The sequence below is a fragment of the Alosa sapidissima genome, chromosome 15, assembly GCF_018492685.1.
Source record: "Alosa sapidissima isolate fAloSap1 chromosome 15, fAloSap1.pri, whole genome shotgun sequence".
Lineage (NCBI taxonomy): Eukaryota > Metazoa > Chordata > Actinopteri > Clupeiformes > Clupeidae > Alosa > Alosa sapidissima.
The window spans coordinates 2,492,608-2,506,430 of NC_055971.1; the positions used below are offsets into that span (position 1 = coordinate 2,492,608).

At 43.5% G+C, this 13,823-nt stretch overlaps 2 protein-coding genes across 2 annotated transcripts; both read right to left on the reverse strand.

Annotated features, from left to right (window-relative positions):
• Positions 1-1,301: 1,301 nt before the first annotated feature.
• LOC121684519 (olfactory receptor 4K17-like) lies at positions 1,302-2,222 on the reverse strand. The gene has a single exon (XM_042064582.1). The coding sequence runs from the start codon at positions 2,220-2,222 to the stop codon at positions 1,302-1,304; it is 921 nt and encodes a 306-aa protein (XP_041920516.1).
• Positions 2,223-7,031: 4,809 nt separating this feature from the next.
• LOC121684520 (olfactory receptor 1496-like) lies at positions 7,032-13,075 on the reverse strand. Its single transcript, XM_042064583.1, has 5 exons — positions 12,170-13,075; positions 11,024-11,070; positions 8,728-8,766; positions 7,393-7,434; positions 7,032-7,212 (listed from the first exon to the last, which is right to left on the reverse strand). The coding sequence occupies exons 1-5, from the start codon at positions 13,073-13,075 to the stop codon at positions 7,032-7,034; spliced, it is 1,215 nt and encodes a 404-aa protein (XP_041920517.1).
• Positions 13,076-13,823: the final 748 nt, after the last annotated feature.

Sequence of the window (13,823 nt, forward strand, 5' to 3'; positions counted from 1 at the left end):
TAACCCTAGAATAAACAGCCCCACACAAACCCTCCACAAAGTCAGGCAATTTGCTTCCTTCCGAAACAGGTCTTGTTATAACCTCTCTACACTTTCAAAGATACTACTACTACTACTAGTTAATACTACTACTACTACTACTACTACTTAATACTACTACTACTACTACTACTACTACTTCGCTTTGTCTGTAGGGACCCTCACCACACTACCACAAAACTTAAAATAAAAGCCTAGTCCCAAATAGACGTCTGTCTCTTTTACACACATGGTGTTGCTAAAGGTTTAGATAAATAAGGTCTCAAATAAAGGCCTGGTCTGTGTTTTAGTTTCAGGTTGTATTTAATATCCTAAAACCTGCTAGATCGCCTCTTTAAGCCAGTTTTATGGTGCAGATTGTGCACACTTGTTCTGATTAGATGACATTAATAAAGACTGAGGCGGTGAAAGACAGAGTTCCAAACAGTTTAAACATTTTTTAACAGAATTAGTTCACATTGTTCAATTCATCCCAAAAAAAGTATGTCTACTCCATTACTGCACACAAGCGCCCCTCACTGTTTAACCTGGATCTAATTTGTTACATTGTACTTGTTTTTACATTGCAATTGTGACAAGTTTACCTTTTATTGTGTGAACTGTGCTTTCATATATGTCACTGTGTGTGCTCTGCCACTGTTGTGGGCGGTCATCTTTAGTCAAGTCAAGTCAGTTTTATTTTTATAGCGCATTTCACATGCACAGACATTGATACATAAGACAAAAGATGCCGGACAGAGTGGCATAGTCACCAGCGTACCCGCGACACCAAGACATAGACAAACAAATTTACAAAATAACAAATGACACACAAGACCAAAGATGCCGGACGGAGCGGCGTAATCGCCAGATAACACATTTAAAACATTAATTGTCTTTAAAACATTTTATGGAATCTACTTAATTTGTAGTTTCCCATAATATTTCCCAGATACATTGTTTATCACGTTTAGGCCTTCTAGTCAAGTGTTTCTTTCGTGGAAGTCTGAGAATGCTTTTGGAATGTCAGGTCCAACCCCGATGTGATTTGAACATGCAAAATGTGATAATTTAGTCTCTTTCTGCATGCCAAATTTAGGTAATTTATTTTCAATTTGTTGTGTACGCATTGTTTTATTGAATTTGGTGTATTGTCATATACAGATATTGAGAGAGAGAGAGAGAGAGAGCGAATAGAGAGAAAGAGGAGATGATCCAAAAAGGGAAACTGAATAGTTCCAGCCACAATTCCCATGAATTACATTATGGTATTTTATTATGGGTTATACCTTGAGTCTACACATTAATTTTTGAGTCAAAATTACTTTTATCTTTTGTGTTCTTACTCCATAGAGAATGGGATTGAAAACAGGTGAAAGAATCAGAAAATATAATGACAAGACTACACGAAGAGTATATGGGATGTGGTTCATATCAAATCTACTTTGGTAAACTTCAAAGGAACAGCCAATAAAGAAGTTTGCAATTGCAACAAGGTGTGGAATGCAAGTATTCAGTGCTTTAGCTTGCCCACTTTGTGTTAACTTTGAACAGATCATTAGAATCTTTATATAAGAATATAGTATGATTAATAGTGGTGGGACCACGGAAAAGAATGTAACTGTTGAACCATATATATTCACTTCTCTGATACCAGAACATGCTAATTTAACCATAGAATAGTTATCACAATAAACTTTTTCAATTATCCTTCCACACATTTTCAAATTTGCATTTATCATGATAGAAATTCCAGTTCTTATAAATGGCAACAGCCAAATCAAAGCAATCAGTTTCATGACTTTTGAGGAGGACATTATTTTTTCATAATGCAAAGGAAAACATATGGAAATATACCTGTCATAAGCCATAACCATCAAGTTCATGATCTCACAGCCCCCAAATGTCATAACAGAAAATGTCTGAATAAGACATGCACTTTTTGATATATGAAAATTGCCAGAAACAATGTTAACAAGCACAAAAGGTGTTAATCCGGAGCCCCCATATACATTTATGCATGCTAAATTACAAATTAATATGTACAAAGGTTTATGTAAACTCCTCTCACTATATATTGTATATATCAACACGGCATTAGAAACAATCATAATAGGATACAGTAAGGTCAACAGTCCAACAAATATGAATCGATGGCCATATATTCCCTTGTAAGCAATCAAAATGATTGATATGTTTGACATTGCTCACTACTAAGGAAAACAGATAAAAGAATAGAAGTAAAACACTTTTACCTTGAGATGCTTAGCATCCCCATGATTTTTCTTAACCAAAGAAGCTATGCAGCTATTCTTATATTATCTGAGCTTGTCAGGTTCCAAGGGAATATTTTAGAAAAGTGGGTGTTACAATGTTACATTGCTTAGTAACTGTTCCGTGTTCTCCCCGCGGAAAGAGCAACCCAGTGTACAAAGGATATTGCTCGGTATTCCACCTTTGTTTGTTTATTTTTTTACAAAGGGTAACCAGGGGGGTATTCCATCAACCTCGCTAAAGGCCAAACCTGGCTTATTTTGATAAGTCTCGCTAATTTTAGTGAGTTCCGTTCCATTAGTGAGGTTAACGTGAATCCCAGTTTGGTAACTAACCTGGTCTGTAGAAGGTTAACTTTCAACTTCAAAAATAGAAGTAGAAATGTTTTTTTTCCGACAGTGTCACCAAGCATGGATTTACACATTCACTAGCTACAAAGAATTTATGAAGATTATGCGACTTAAAATGTTTTCACTTGATATGCGTGTGGTTCTAGGAATCTCGCTACTCTGTGTCATTTACATTCTGTGATGGTGTAACGCTTAGCGAGACAGCATGGGAAAGAAATTATATTCTTGCGTGTTCACAGGTTCGCTTCCCATGCAAAGTATTTAGGCTACATAGCTTATCACCTTGAAAATGGCATTTTTAGTTATACTCTTTAATGAAAGACATGTCCTATTGTCATGCACATTTGGTAGGCTGTTCAGTGACGGTAAACTATGCTTTGCCAGGGCTATATTATATCTGGTTCAAGCCAAAGGATAATTCTGTAGCCTGTAGGCCTGTAGGCAGCTAATAATGAAAACTGCTTCAAGTGTCGACGATTGTTCATGAATGTCAAATCAACTGTGTGCTACACAGATTAAATATTAGGCCTAAATGACAAATTGAAAGCCATTGCATTTCAGATAAACATATTTCAAGCACGTTGGGACTTATGGGAGACAATAGGCTATATTATGTTGATACTAATGTATTTTATGACCACCTACACCTAGACAATAATTTGGAGTGAACCCATTTAATCTAAGAATGTATAGTTTTGAATAGCCATATGCCAAAGTTGTTTTTGAGTTAACTACTATTTATTCATTCACTCGTTTTGTTCAAGAGTGAAGACAATCAAACTCGCAATTGATTTCAAACCATTAGCATTGTTGTTTTAAATGTATTGTAGCGACCGGCTGTCAATCAGGGAGTGCCCGCGCTATGCATAACCCCGGGCACGCTCATGGTTGGCAGCCTGATGAGAGGGGGGCGGGACCCCCGGGAAATATAGGCTACTGTTCGGGAAAGTTCTGCCTCTTTCGGTTCTGGGCCTGACACGGCCCGCTGTATGTTATATGCTGCATTGTGTGCTTTGTGACAATAAATCAGTTCATGGCTCTTGGTGAAACGCTACACTGGTGTCAGAAGTAAAAATTATCGGAGGAGTGATTAGGGAAGACCGAGGGTGCACCCTGCACGATTAGTTAGTCACCAGTTTAGTTTAGTTTAGTTTAGTTAGCGTTAGAAAGACCGTGTCGCCACAGTGTGCATGGGGAGATGAGTGACGGAGTAGGAGCCAGAGCCGCAGAATGGATGTTTGGTCACCTACAAAGGGAGCTGAGATGGCTGGAGGACAGCAGAGACCTCCTTAGGGGCACGATGGAAGCGATGGCCTCTGAGACTGGCTTCGATGGACGAGGGCGTGCACGCTTTGCGACCTGCAAGCCAAAGCTGGAGGGGGACTTAGACACTAACGTCACCTCCGGCGCGGGAAGCTCAGATGTAAACAACAATGGCGGCGCCCAGTCCACAATAACAGCGGTAGCGGCTAGCTCTGTGAAAACTCCAAAATACAACGGGAAGGTGAGCTGGGAAGCTTTTCATATGCAATTCGAACTGCTTACTAAATCACAGAACTGGTCGCAAGAGACTAAAGCGTTACAACTGGCGATGTGCCTTATGGATGAGGCTTTAGCATGCTTGCTGCTCTTAGACGTGGGTGACAGGGGGAGCTACGGCGCACTGGTGGGGGCTCTCCAGCGACGGTTCGGGAACTTTACAGGAGCGGGGCTCCTCAGCAATGAACTAAATAACAGATGAAGACAGAAGACAGGGCGAGCCGCTACGCCAATTAGCCAATGACATTGAGAGCCTTACCCACAGAGCATATAGCAGCATGCCCCCGGCGGTACAAAGCGAGCTAGCCCGCGACCGGTTCATGCAAGCCCTCTCACCACCCGAACTGCGTGTGGAGGTGCAGCTGTCACACCCACGGTCCCTGCAGGAGGCGTTGGAGAGGGCGTTGGAGAGGGCGTCGGAGAGAGAGACGGCCCGCGCCTACATCACAATGCCCACACAGGAACACAACAGCCCCCAGGTCAGAGCAGCAGCAGAAGTTCCGCAAACACCAACATGGGCAGCGGAACTGACAGAGCTAGTGCGGGCAGCCTCCCTGGGCACTCAGCAGCGCCCGGACCGCACTATTAGACTGTGCTGGGGCTGTGGAAAACCCGGTCACCTGGTACGCTCATGCCCAAAAGCACCCAAGCACCAGGGAAACGACCCCGGGTCCGCATAGAGGGGGCAACGCAGACCACGAACCACAAGCCCCCACATACACCCTCAGGCACGGCTGGCCCGAGGGCGGTTGCGGTAGTGGGCCGGACTTCAATTGGGAAATTGTGCCACATTCCAGTCACTGTGGAGGGAGTAACGTGTGTGGCGCTGGTTGACACCGGCTCTACAGTGACATTAGTGCGGCCCGATGTGCTCCCCAGGCGAACTGTGTTGGAGCCAACAGCAGTCCACCTGCGGACGGTGATGGGGGAATTGTCACCCATGAAAGGCAAAGGGACACTGACATTTGTGGTCGGCGGTAAAACAGCGCACCACCCGGTGTGGGTGGCGTCAGTCCAGGACCCCTGCATTCTCGGACTGGACTTTTTGACTCGGACTGGACTGGATCTTGCAGAGGCCACCCTGTGCTTTCTGAGGGAACGGCCTGTCAACATGGCTCCACCCCCCCTGGGCTTCAACCCTACAACACCCCAGGTAACCACTGTGTCAACAAACACCGCTGAAGCCAACAATGACCCCATTGTAGGGATCGGGAGGCCCACTCCTCGAGACCCCAGTAGCCCCCCACCCTCCCACTCACAGCTGAGCAGAGGCATGTTAAAGCCCCCGCTGCTCGGAACACACTAGCCGCCTCCCCCACTACCCCCCTCACCTCACCTAGCCGCCTCACCTGCGCCACAGCCTGCACACACTATACAGACCCCTAAGAGCTGGGCACCTGAACCATTGGCAGCCCAGCTCCCCCAAACGGTGGAGGGAAGTGTCGTGTCGGCAGTACGGGGTGTATGGCGACGGAACTGTTCTCATCTAGACCCCCAACAGGGCACAAGCCGTGGCCTCTGGCAGTTCAAAGTTCTCCCATTTGGCCTTTGCAATTCACCAGCCTCATTCGAAAGACTGATGGACAAAGTGCTGTCAGGACTCCCTCGGCGTGAGTGTGTGGTGTACCTGGACGACATTCTCGCCCATGGCCCCACTTTCCAGGCAGCTCTCCAGTCTCTGTGCCATGTTTTGGAGCACATAGCAGCAGCGGGTCTCAAACTCTACCCGGAAAAGTGCCACTTCATGCAGAGAGAAGTGTCATTCCTTGGGCACAGGCTGGGCAGAGATGGCATCGGCACAATGGATGAAAAGGTATGAGCGGTCAGAGACTGGCCCACACCAACGGACCAGCAACAGCTGAAAAGCTTCCTGGGCTTAGCCTCTTACAGGAGGTTCGTGAGGGGGTTCTCCTGTGTGGCTGCACCGCTGTTCAGGCTACTGCACAAAGACCAAGACTTTGTGTGGACCAGCGAGTGTCAAACAGCATTCACCTCACTACAAAAGCGCTGGGGGAGGCTCCCGTGTTGGCTCCGGCTGACCCCTCCCTCCCGTTCATCCTGGACTGTGACGCGAGTGGCCAGGGAGTGGGCGGGGTGCTGGCACAGCTAAGCCCAGAGGGAGAGAGAGTGGTGGCGTATTACAGTAAGAATTTTAACAAGCACGAACGCCGTTACTGTGTCACACGCAGAGAACTCCTAGCTGTGTTATCATCCATCCGCCACTTCAAATACTACCTCTGTGGGCTACTGTTTACCGTCAGGACGGACCACTCTGCCCTCCAGTGGCTCATGTCCTTTAAAGAGCCGGAGGGCCAGGTAGCACGCTGGATGGAGGAGCTACAGTCTTATGACTTTAAAGTGGTGCATAGAGCGGGAGCTCGCCATTCCAACGTCGACGCCCTGTCCCGCCGACCCTGCGCTGAGGAGGGGTGCCGCCACTGCGACAGGAGGGAGATAGGAGACAGGGTGCTACAGGGCCAGGAGGCAGCCATCGTCAGCCAGGCCGCGGTGGCAGTGTGCTGTGAGCTCACTAAAATTTCAGCGATGCAGTGGAGACAACAGCAGGAGGCCGATATGGACATACAGCCAGTGCTCCAGTGGGTGGAGATGTAGACACGCCCACCATGGGAGGAGGTGGCACCGCTCTCCACAGCGACGAAAGGGCTGTGGGCAAAGTTCCAGGCCCTGCGGCTCACTGATGGGGTGCTACAGCAGGCCTGAAAGGATCCAGCGACGGGAGAGCTGAGGTGGCAGTTGGTGGTCCCCAGAACAGAGAGACCGACCGTGCTGAAAGCAGTGCATGGGGCCATGGGGGCTGGTCACTTCGGGGTCACCAAAACTCTCCGTCGCTTATGTCAGAGCTTCTACTGGGGGCAGTCCAGGAGGGACGTAGAGGACTTCTGCAGGAGGTGTGACAGCTGCACGGCAAAGAAGGGCCCCTGTGAACAGTCCCATGCACAGCTCCAACAGTTTCCAGTCGGCGCACCCATGGAAAGAGTCGGGGTGGACATAGTCGGTCCACTCCCAGTCACTGACAGCGGGAACAGGTACGTGCTGTCAGTTATGGACTACTTCACTAAGTGGCTCGAGACTTATGCCCTCCCTAACCAGGAGGCAGAGACTGTGGCTGAAGCTCTACTGGAGGGCATGGTCTGCCGTTTTGGGATGCCCCAAACCATACACAGTGACCAGGGGCGGAACTTTGAGTCACGAGTATTCGCCGACCTTTGTCATAGACTGGGTGTAAACAAAACTCGCACCACCCCCCTACACCCGCAGAGCGATGGCTTAGTAGAACGCTTCAACAGGACCCTGATTCAGCAACTGGCTATCATCACCGCTAAACATCAACGCGACTGGGACAAGCGCCTACCGCTCGTGCTGATGGCCTGTCGGTCCGCCGTCCAAGAATCTACAGCCTGCACACCAGCCCTGCTCATGCTGGGTAGAGAGCTCCGCACCCCACCAGCAATGGCCTTTGGCCTCCCTCCTGACACCCCAGCTGTGCCCCCAGAACGAGAGTATGCCAGGAGACTGCAGGACCGCCTAGAGACAGCCCACGGCTTCCCTGACAACAGTAGTCCGGCCAGGATATTGTCATTTAAAAAGTGAAGTTGCAGCCCTCAACTGATGTTGATGTTGTGTTTTGTCATGTCATTCTGTGTTTTGGCCTGATGCGCCACCCTCCACCTATCTACTAATCACGAAGTCAGTAGTGTTTCGGCATCCGGGTTGGCAACCTCGAGTCGGGGGAGTGGGAGGGGATACACCTCTCTACAGTAATTTGAAAGTGATTGCAGTACCAGTTTTGGTCATGACAGTACACATGGCCGGCCATTTTCATAAACAGACATTTCATCCTCTCCGTTTTTAAAAAAAATAATATTGTGCACACCTGTCAGTTTTCAGAAAAGTTTTTGTTTACACTAACCCATGTATACATGCCGTCAAGAGCATGCCAAACCTGTAGGTGGCAGTGTAACGAGAAGCTGAAGCCCACGTTAGCAAATCAGAATCCCGAAAATAGCAACAATAGCAACAAATCACTTCCTCTTTTGAACAGTAAATACAAATGCAAACAGACGAAATGAGTTTGCACCAACATAAATGCAACTGCTACTCTGAATGCATCCATGATCACCATAGCCAAATGAAAATGTAAACATAGGTTGCACTTTTGGCGCAGACCGTGCAAGTTCTGGCGCATACTGTGATGTTGGCTGCCTAAACCTTGCAACCAAAGTTTTCCAAAATCTCCATTCTGGCCAGAGTTTTTAGAAAGAATTGTTTTCAGAGGTGTGTAAACGAAGGGCACAAACAAAGGGAAATGAATCAGTTTTTCAAAATAACCATGTACAGGGTGCAAATGGGGTGTAGGTTGTCCAAGTTGTTTTGATAATGGCCTTAAGCTCACCTGTTTTGTTGTGTCTCATGTCTCATTTTCCTCTTGACAATAGGCAAGTTGGTTTAAACTTTAAAGGTTATTCCTAATGAAAACCAAAATGTTTTCTTCATCCGAAAAGAAGACTTTGGACCACTGAGCAACAGTCCAGTTATTTTTCTCCTCAGCCCAAGCAAGACGTTTCTAATGGTTCAGGAGTGACCTGACACTAGGCATGCGACACTTGTTGTCTATTTCCTGGACACATTAGTGCATAGTGGTTCTTGATGTTAGTATATTTTTTTACACTGTAGGAATCACATACTACAACATATATTCGTACCAACACGATCAAATTCGTGACTATAGAGTTTTATTTTAGCATGGGTTTCCTCCGTAAAAGCGATATGCATGTAACTTCACAGCATGCGGTTAAAATCCTTAAATTCACGGACGTATTTTGGCTTTATTTTTTAAGCAAAAAACAATTGAAAACAACGAATGGTGTGGCTGTTGTTGTGTGCCCCCTCGTCACCCTTATGGAAGACCAGGTTAGAGAGGCCGGGAAACTTGGATCACGTGCTAAAAACACCGATTTATCAACAAAACCTTGTAGACGTACAAATGGTGAGTCTGCATAGCATACAATTTAGTGGTTAACTGAAACAAGTTCTATTATTATGTTGATTACATTTTTCAAAGTTAAATTTGCGAGAGCGGAAGTGGTAAGCGTAAGAGCCTGAACTCCGGCGCACAGCATACGTCATTACCAAATTTTGCTGATTGGTTAAGGGAACTCCAATGATTTTAAACCTCAAAATAAGCATCCGCCCATTACGGAGACAGATTCCTATTACATTATGCCAGACTGTATGATGAAGAGAAACGTAGTCACAGACGGTAAGGACCAGGCTAGGCATCATTACTCTCAAGAGAGAATGTGCGAGACGGTGGAAAGCTATAGAGAGGAGAAATGGACAGGAGAGAGGTTGTGTCGAAAAGAGACCATGGGTGGAGGAACAGAGGGCTGTTCTGTGAGGCACACATAGAACTGTATGAAAAAGTGGTCGGAGTGGTGCAGAGGAGTAACTGTTATGGTGTTTGTGTTGCAATTTCAAGCAAGAATGAGATCAAGCTTTTGGCCAAAACGTATTGTCACTAGTAGGAGGTAAACTATGGAATATATAAACTTTATTACAGGCTCTAGGCCCTACAGCAAGACATACAACAACAACAAAAAAAAGGAATAGATACATAAACACATATAAACATACTCTGATTCATGAGAGTCAATGGGTGTGTTCGAAACGGGAGACAGCTGCCTACTGCCTCCCTCCCTACATAGAACATCCCTATGTAGAGCTGTCTCACTAGACATGACTTTGGATTAAATGCATCTTTTAAAAATGAGCGTAGCACTCTAGAATCTTTGGTTAACACTGAGGTATGACGTTAGCAAAGGCCTGACGTTAAACTAAATTAGCTTAGGTAAGCTAGCAGGCTAACGGTATAAATTAGTTTTACGGCCAGCAGATATATCAGACCAGACACTATTAATGGTTACAACAATGGAATAATCAGATAGTAAGTTGTTTATTTTTCATCTCTTATCTACAAATCTAAGCAAAATAAGGTCACACAAATGACATTTTAAACAGATTCAGCAGCCATTACCGATGTCATCCGCCATGTTTGTTTACCTTTCACAGCTGTTTCAGACGTTGCCGCAAGGGATTATGGGTAAGAGGGAGCATGAAGTGTGCATCGATGCTGCCTCCAAAAATGACCGTTATTTGGGAATTCTAAGATATCTTAAAAGGCAGCAGAATTTGTTTTTCCGGTTTCGAACCGCACTTGCTGCCTTGCTCCCCAGTTAGATATCTTAAAAGGCAGCAACTTAACCCGTTTCGAACACACCCAATGTTTCCATAAATAGGATTGATATCTGACTGAGCCGCTTGTGAGCATCATTATAATACAGTTTTGAGACTCATCAAGTCGGGACATGAACTTAAACATTAGGTTCCTCAAAAGAGCCTGTAAAGTGCTTAGCCCTGAGTCACAAAAGAGCTTAGGCTACTTGCACTGCTACTCCTGGGCTTTTTCAGCAGTATCCTCAGGCAGTCATTATATGCCACCTGAAGTTTGCGCAGGGTCTCCTTTTTGTAGCTGACCCATAATGGGGCTGCATACAGTACATAGGGGTGCAGTCTGCACGGAACAAGCTCACTTTCACATCCTCAGAACAGTGATGGAATTTCCGGACTAACGTTTGCTTGGACATACTTGTCTCTGCCTATACATATCAGCATCATTTTCCATCTTGTTAGTGATGATGTGCCCAAGATATTTCGTACACTTAGATACACAGAGGGATTGCCCTGACAGGTAAAATATTGGAAAGTGCAGCTTCTGATCCTCTTTGGTCCTACATATCAATACACTATTTTTTGCATTGTACTGTACATCAAACTCCACCCCATACTCAGAGCATATATCCAACAGGTGCTGGAACCCAAAAGTGCTGGGGGACATAATAGCCAAATCGTCTGCGTACATCAGATGGTTTAACAGAATTTTAATATTAATAAACAAACGAACTTCGAATATGATTTTTGGGCAAAAGTCAAAGCCCTAACAAGAGCACAGAAAAATTGTAGTGATGAAATACAGTAGGCCAACTTTATTAAAGGGCCTATTTAAAACCTGTATCTAATCTATTTAAGGACCCACTTCAAAACTCTATTCTATTCTAACACACACAAATGTATACAAAAGTTGTATGCAATGAGGCGTGCAAATGCAGGAAACTTTGCAACACCTGCCAGAACACTGATGATTGGGATTATGCGTGCACCTGTATACACTGTGAGGAACTAACAATTTGACAATAGACATGTTAAACAGCAGTTAAATAATTAAACCTTTTTGCAAACATATTTCAAGCAGTTTTTGCTCAACTACGATCAACCTGCATACAGATCTTATATTTGCTGATGAATTTATGAATTTCTCAATAAAAGTAAAAGGTGTGTTGATATTTGTAAGACAGGGCTATAAAAACTACATGTAGACATTTGGTCGAAAATGCCCACATTTACAGTTACAATAAATAACAATAATTAGACATTCTGCCTAGTCTAGTGGGAAAGGCAAGGCCCACCTTTGAAAATACCTCTAGTGTGCATACTTTCCATGTCCCATACCAAAGCAGCAATCTTTTCCAAATGATCATAGCAATACAGCAAGATGAAGCGAATAACGAAAGCAAGTGTACAGTTTACAATATGTATTCAGTGCCCCTCCCTGTAAGTCATTCGCTGAAAGCAGAACATAATTGGAAACATTCAGGATTTTTAAAATCACTTTTTCTTTAGTACCATTAATGTATAATAACCATGCCCTCTGAGCTCTTATATTTGTGGTTACTGTTTAGTGATTGTTTGAATTGAGACAACATATTTGTTCAAACTGACCTAATCTGATACCTTAATCATACTGTAGATGTTGATGTGTACATAATAATAATGATAAAAATGTCTGTGATAAGGACAGACTATAAATGTACCCTGATCATGTACTATGCTTGATTAAAAAATAATCTGACATTTGATATTTTTGTCTTTATTGTTTCGTTTATCTTTTCTGTCTTGGCTCCATAAATCACTGGATTTAATATGGGAGAAAGTATTAAGAAATAGAGAGACAGTATGACTCTGACTGTGTATGGAACGTGAGTCAAGTCAAATCTACTCTGAAACAATTCAAATGCACATCCAATAAAAAAGCTGGTTATTGATACAATGTGTGGCATGCATGTATTCATTAATTTTGTTCGCCCTTTTCTTGTCAGCTGAAGACATATGAAAATGATTCGTATATACGAATAAATGATGATAAAAAATGGCAGTAACACAGAATAAAATGTCACAATTGTACTATATATGTTGTTGCTTGTAGTGTCTGAACATGCCAGTTTCACAACAGAGTAGTTGTCACAATAAATCTTTTCAATTACATTCCCACATATTTGTAGACTTGCAGTGATTGAGAGGGTAATGGCAGCTCGACTAAATGGAATTAACCAAATTAAAATTATGCATATCATGACATTTAAAGGGGACATTAATTTCCCATAGGTTAGAGGGAAGCATATGGAAATGTATCGATCATAAGCCATCATCATTAAATTCATGATTTCACATCCTCCATAGGTATTAAAAGAAAATATTTGGACTAAACAGCCAATCCAGGATATCTGAAATGTTCCTGTGATAATATTTGCTACAACAAAAGGTGCCAGACTAGAACCACCATACAAGTTAATACATGCTAAATTACAAATAAGTATATACATAGGTTTATGTAAAGATCTCTCCATACTTATTACATAAATTATTAAAAGGTTAGCAAATATAATGACAGGGTACAATAAAGTCAAAATAGCAGCAAAAATGAATCTTTGGTTATGTATTCTCTTGTATGCTTCTAATGTGAAAGTTACATTCAACATTGTTCAAATATCCAATGCAAGCGTACAATATTTTTAGACCTGTCAGAGAAATACAAAACTGGTTATTAACATATGTATTCATACTTTCACATTTTAAAGCATATTTTTACATTTTTTGTTTTCCTTTGAGAAACAATAAATACAAAGTTATCATCTATAGTTATTTAAATTATGGTGTGAAATACCTGGTCTTATCGAATATCCAATTCAGAGATAAATCTACAAAACTCCTGCTCTATCCTAATTGATGATGTTGAATGATCATCTTCATATAGCCTTCATCATGCTGCTCTTCTCCCAAGAGAGAATGGGTCAGTGAGGTTGGTTTCTCATTTCACATTTGACTTTTCTATTGTTTATCTGGCAATTCTTACAGAACAGGGGTTGGTGCAGTGGTGAATTATCTTCGATATGTATTTTCATTTAGGTCTACAAAGCACTTAGCGATATAGTATTAGCCTACTAGCTATAGTCATACTACCATACTGTTGAACTTGAATCCAACAGTTCCACACTACCGTTACTCATTGGACCCTATCTTTTAGGTCGCCAAAATATAGCCCTATGAATCAACTCTAGAAAATTATATTCAAAATATTAGGCTACATTTACCCACGATGATGCAGCTGTTTTAAAGATACAGGTTTAAATGTGCTCTAAGCGATGTTGGATAACGTCACTTCTGATGACGTTCAAACAAAACAGAGAGCTAGCTCGCTACTCCCTTCCGTGCAATTGAAACTTTCCT

Coding starts and splice junctions, on each gene's coding strand:
- LOC121684519 (XM_042064582.1), bottom strand. CDS start 2,222: ATGTCAAACATATCAATCATTTTGATTGCTTACAAGGGAATATATGGC.
- LOC121684520 (XM_042064583.1), bottom strand. CDS start 13,075: ATGTTGAATGTAACTTTCACATTAGAAGCATACAAGAGAATACATAAC. Junction 8,767..11,023: donor GGGGTGGAGTTTGATGTACA/GTACAATGCAAA, acceptor CTGAACCATTAG/AAACGTCTTGCTTGGGCTGA. Junction 7,213..7,392: donor ACAAAGGTCGGCGAATACTC/GTGACTCAAAGT, acceptor TCCCGCTGTCAG/TGACTGGGAGTGGACCGACT.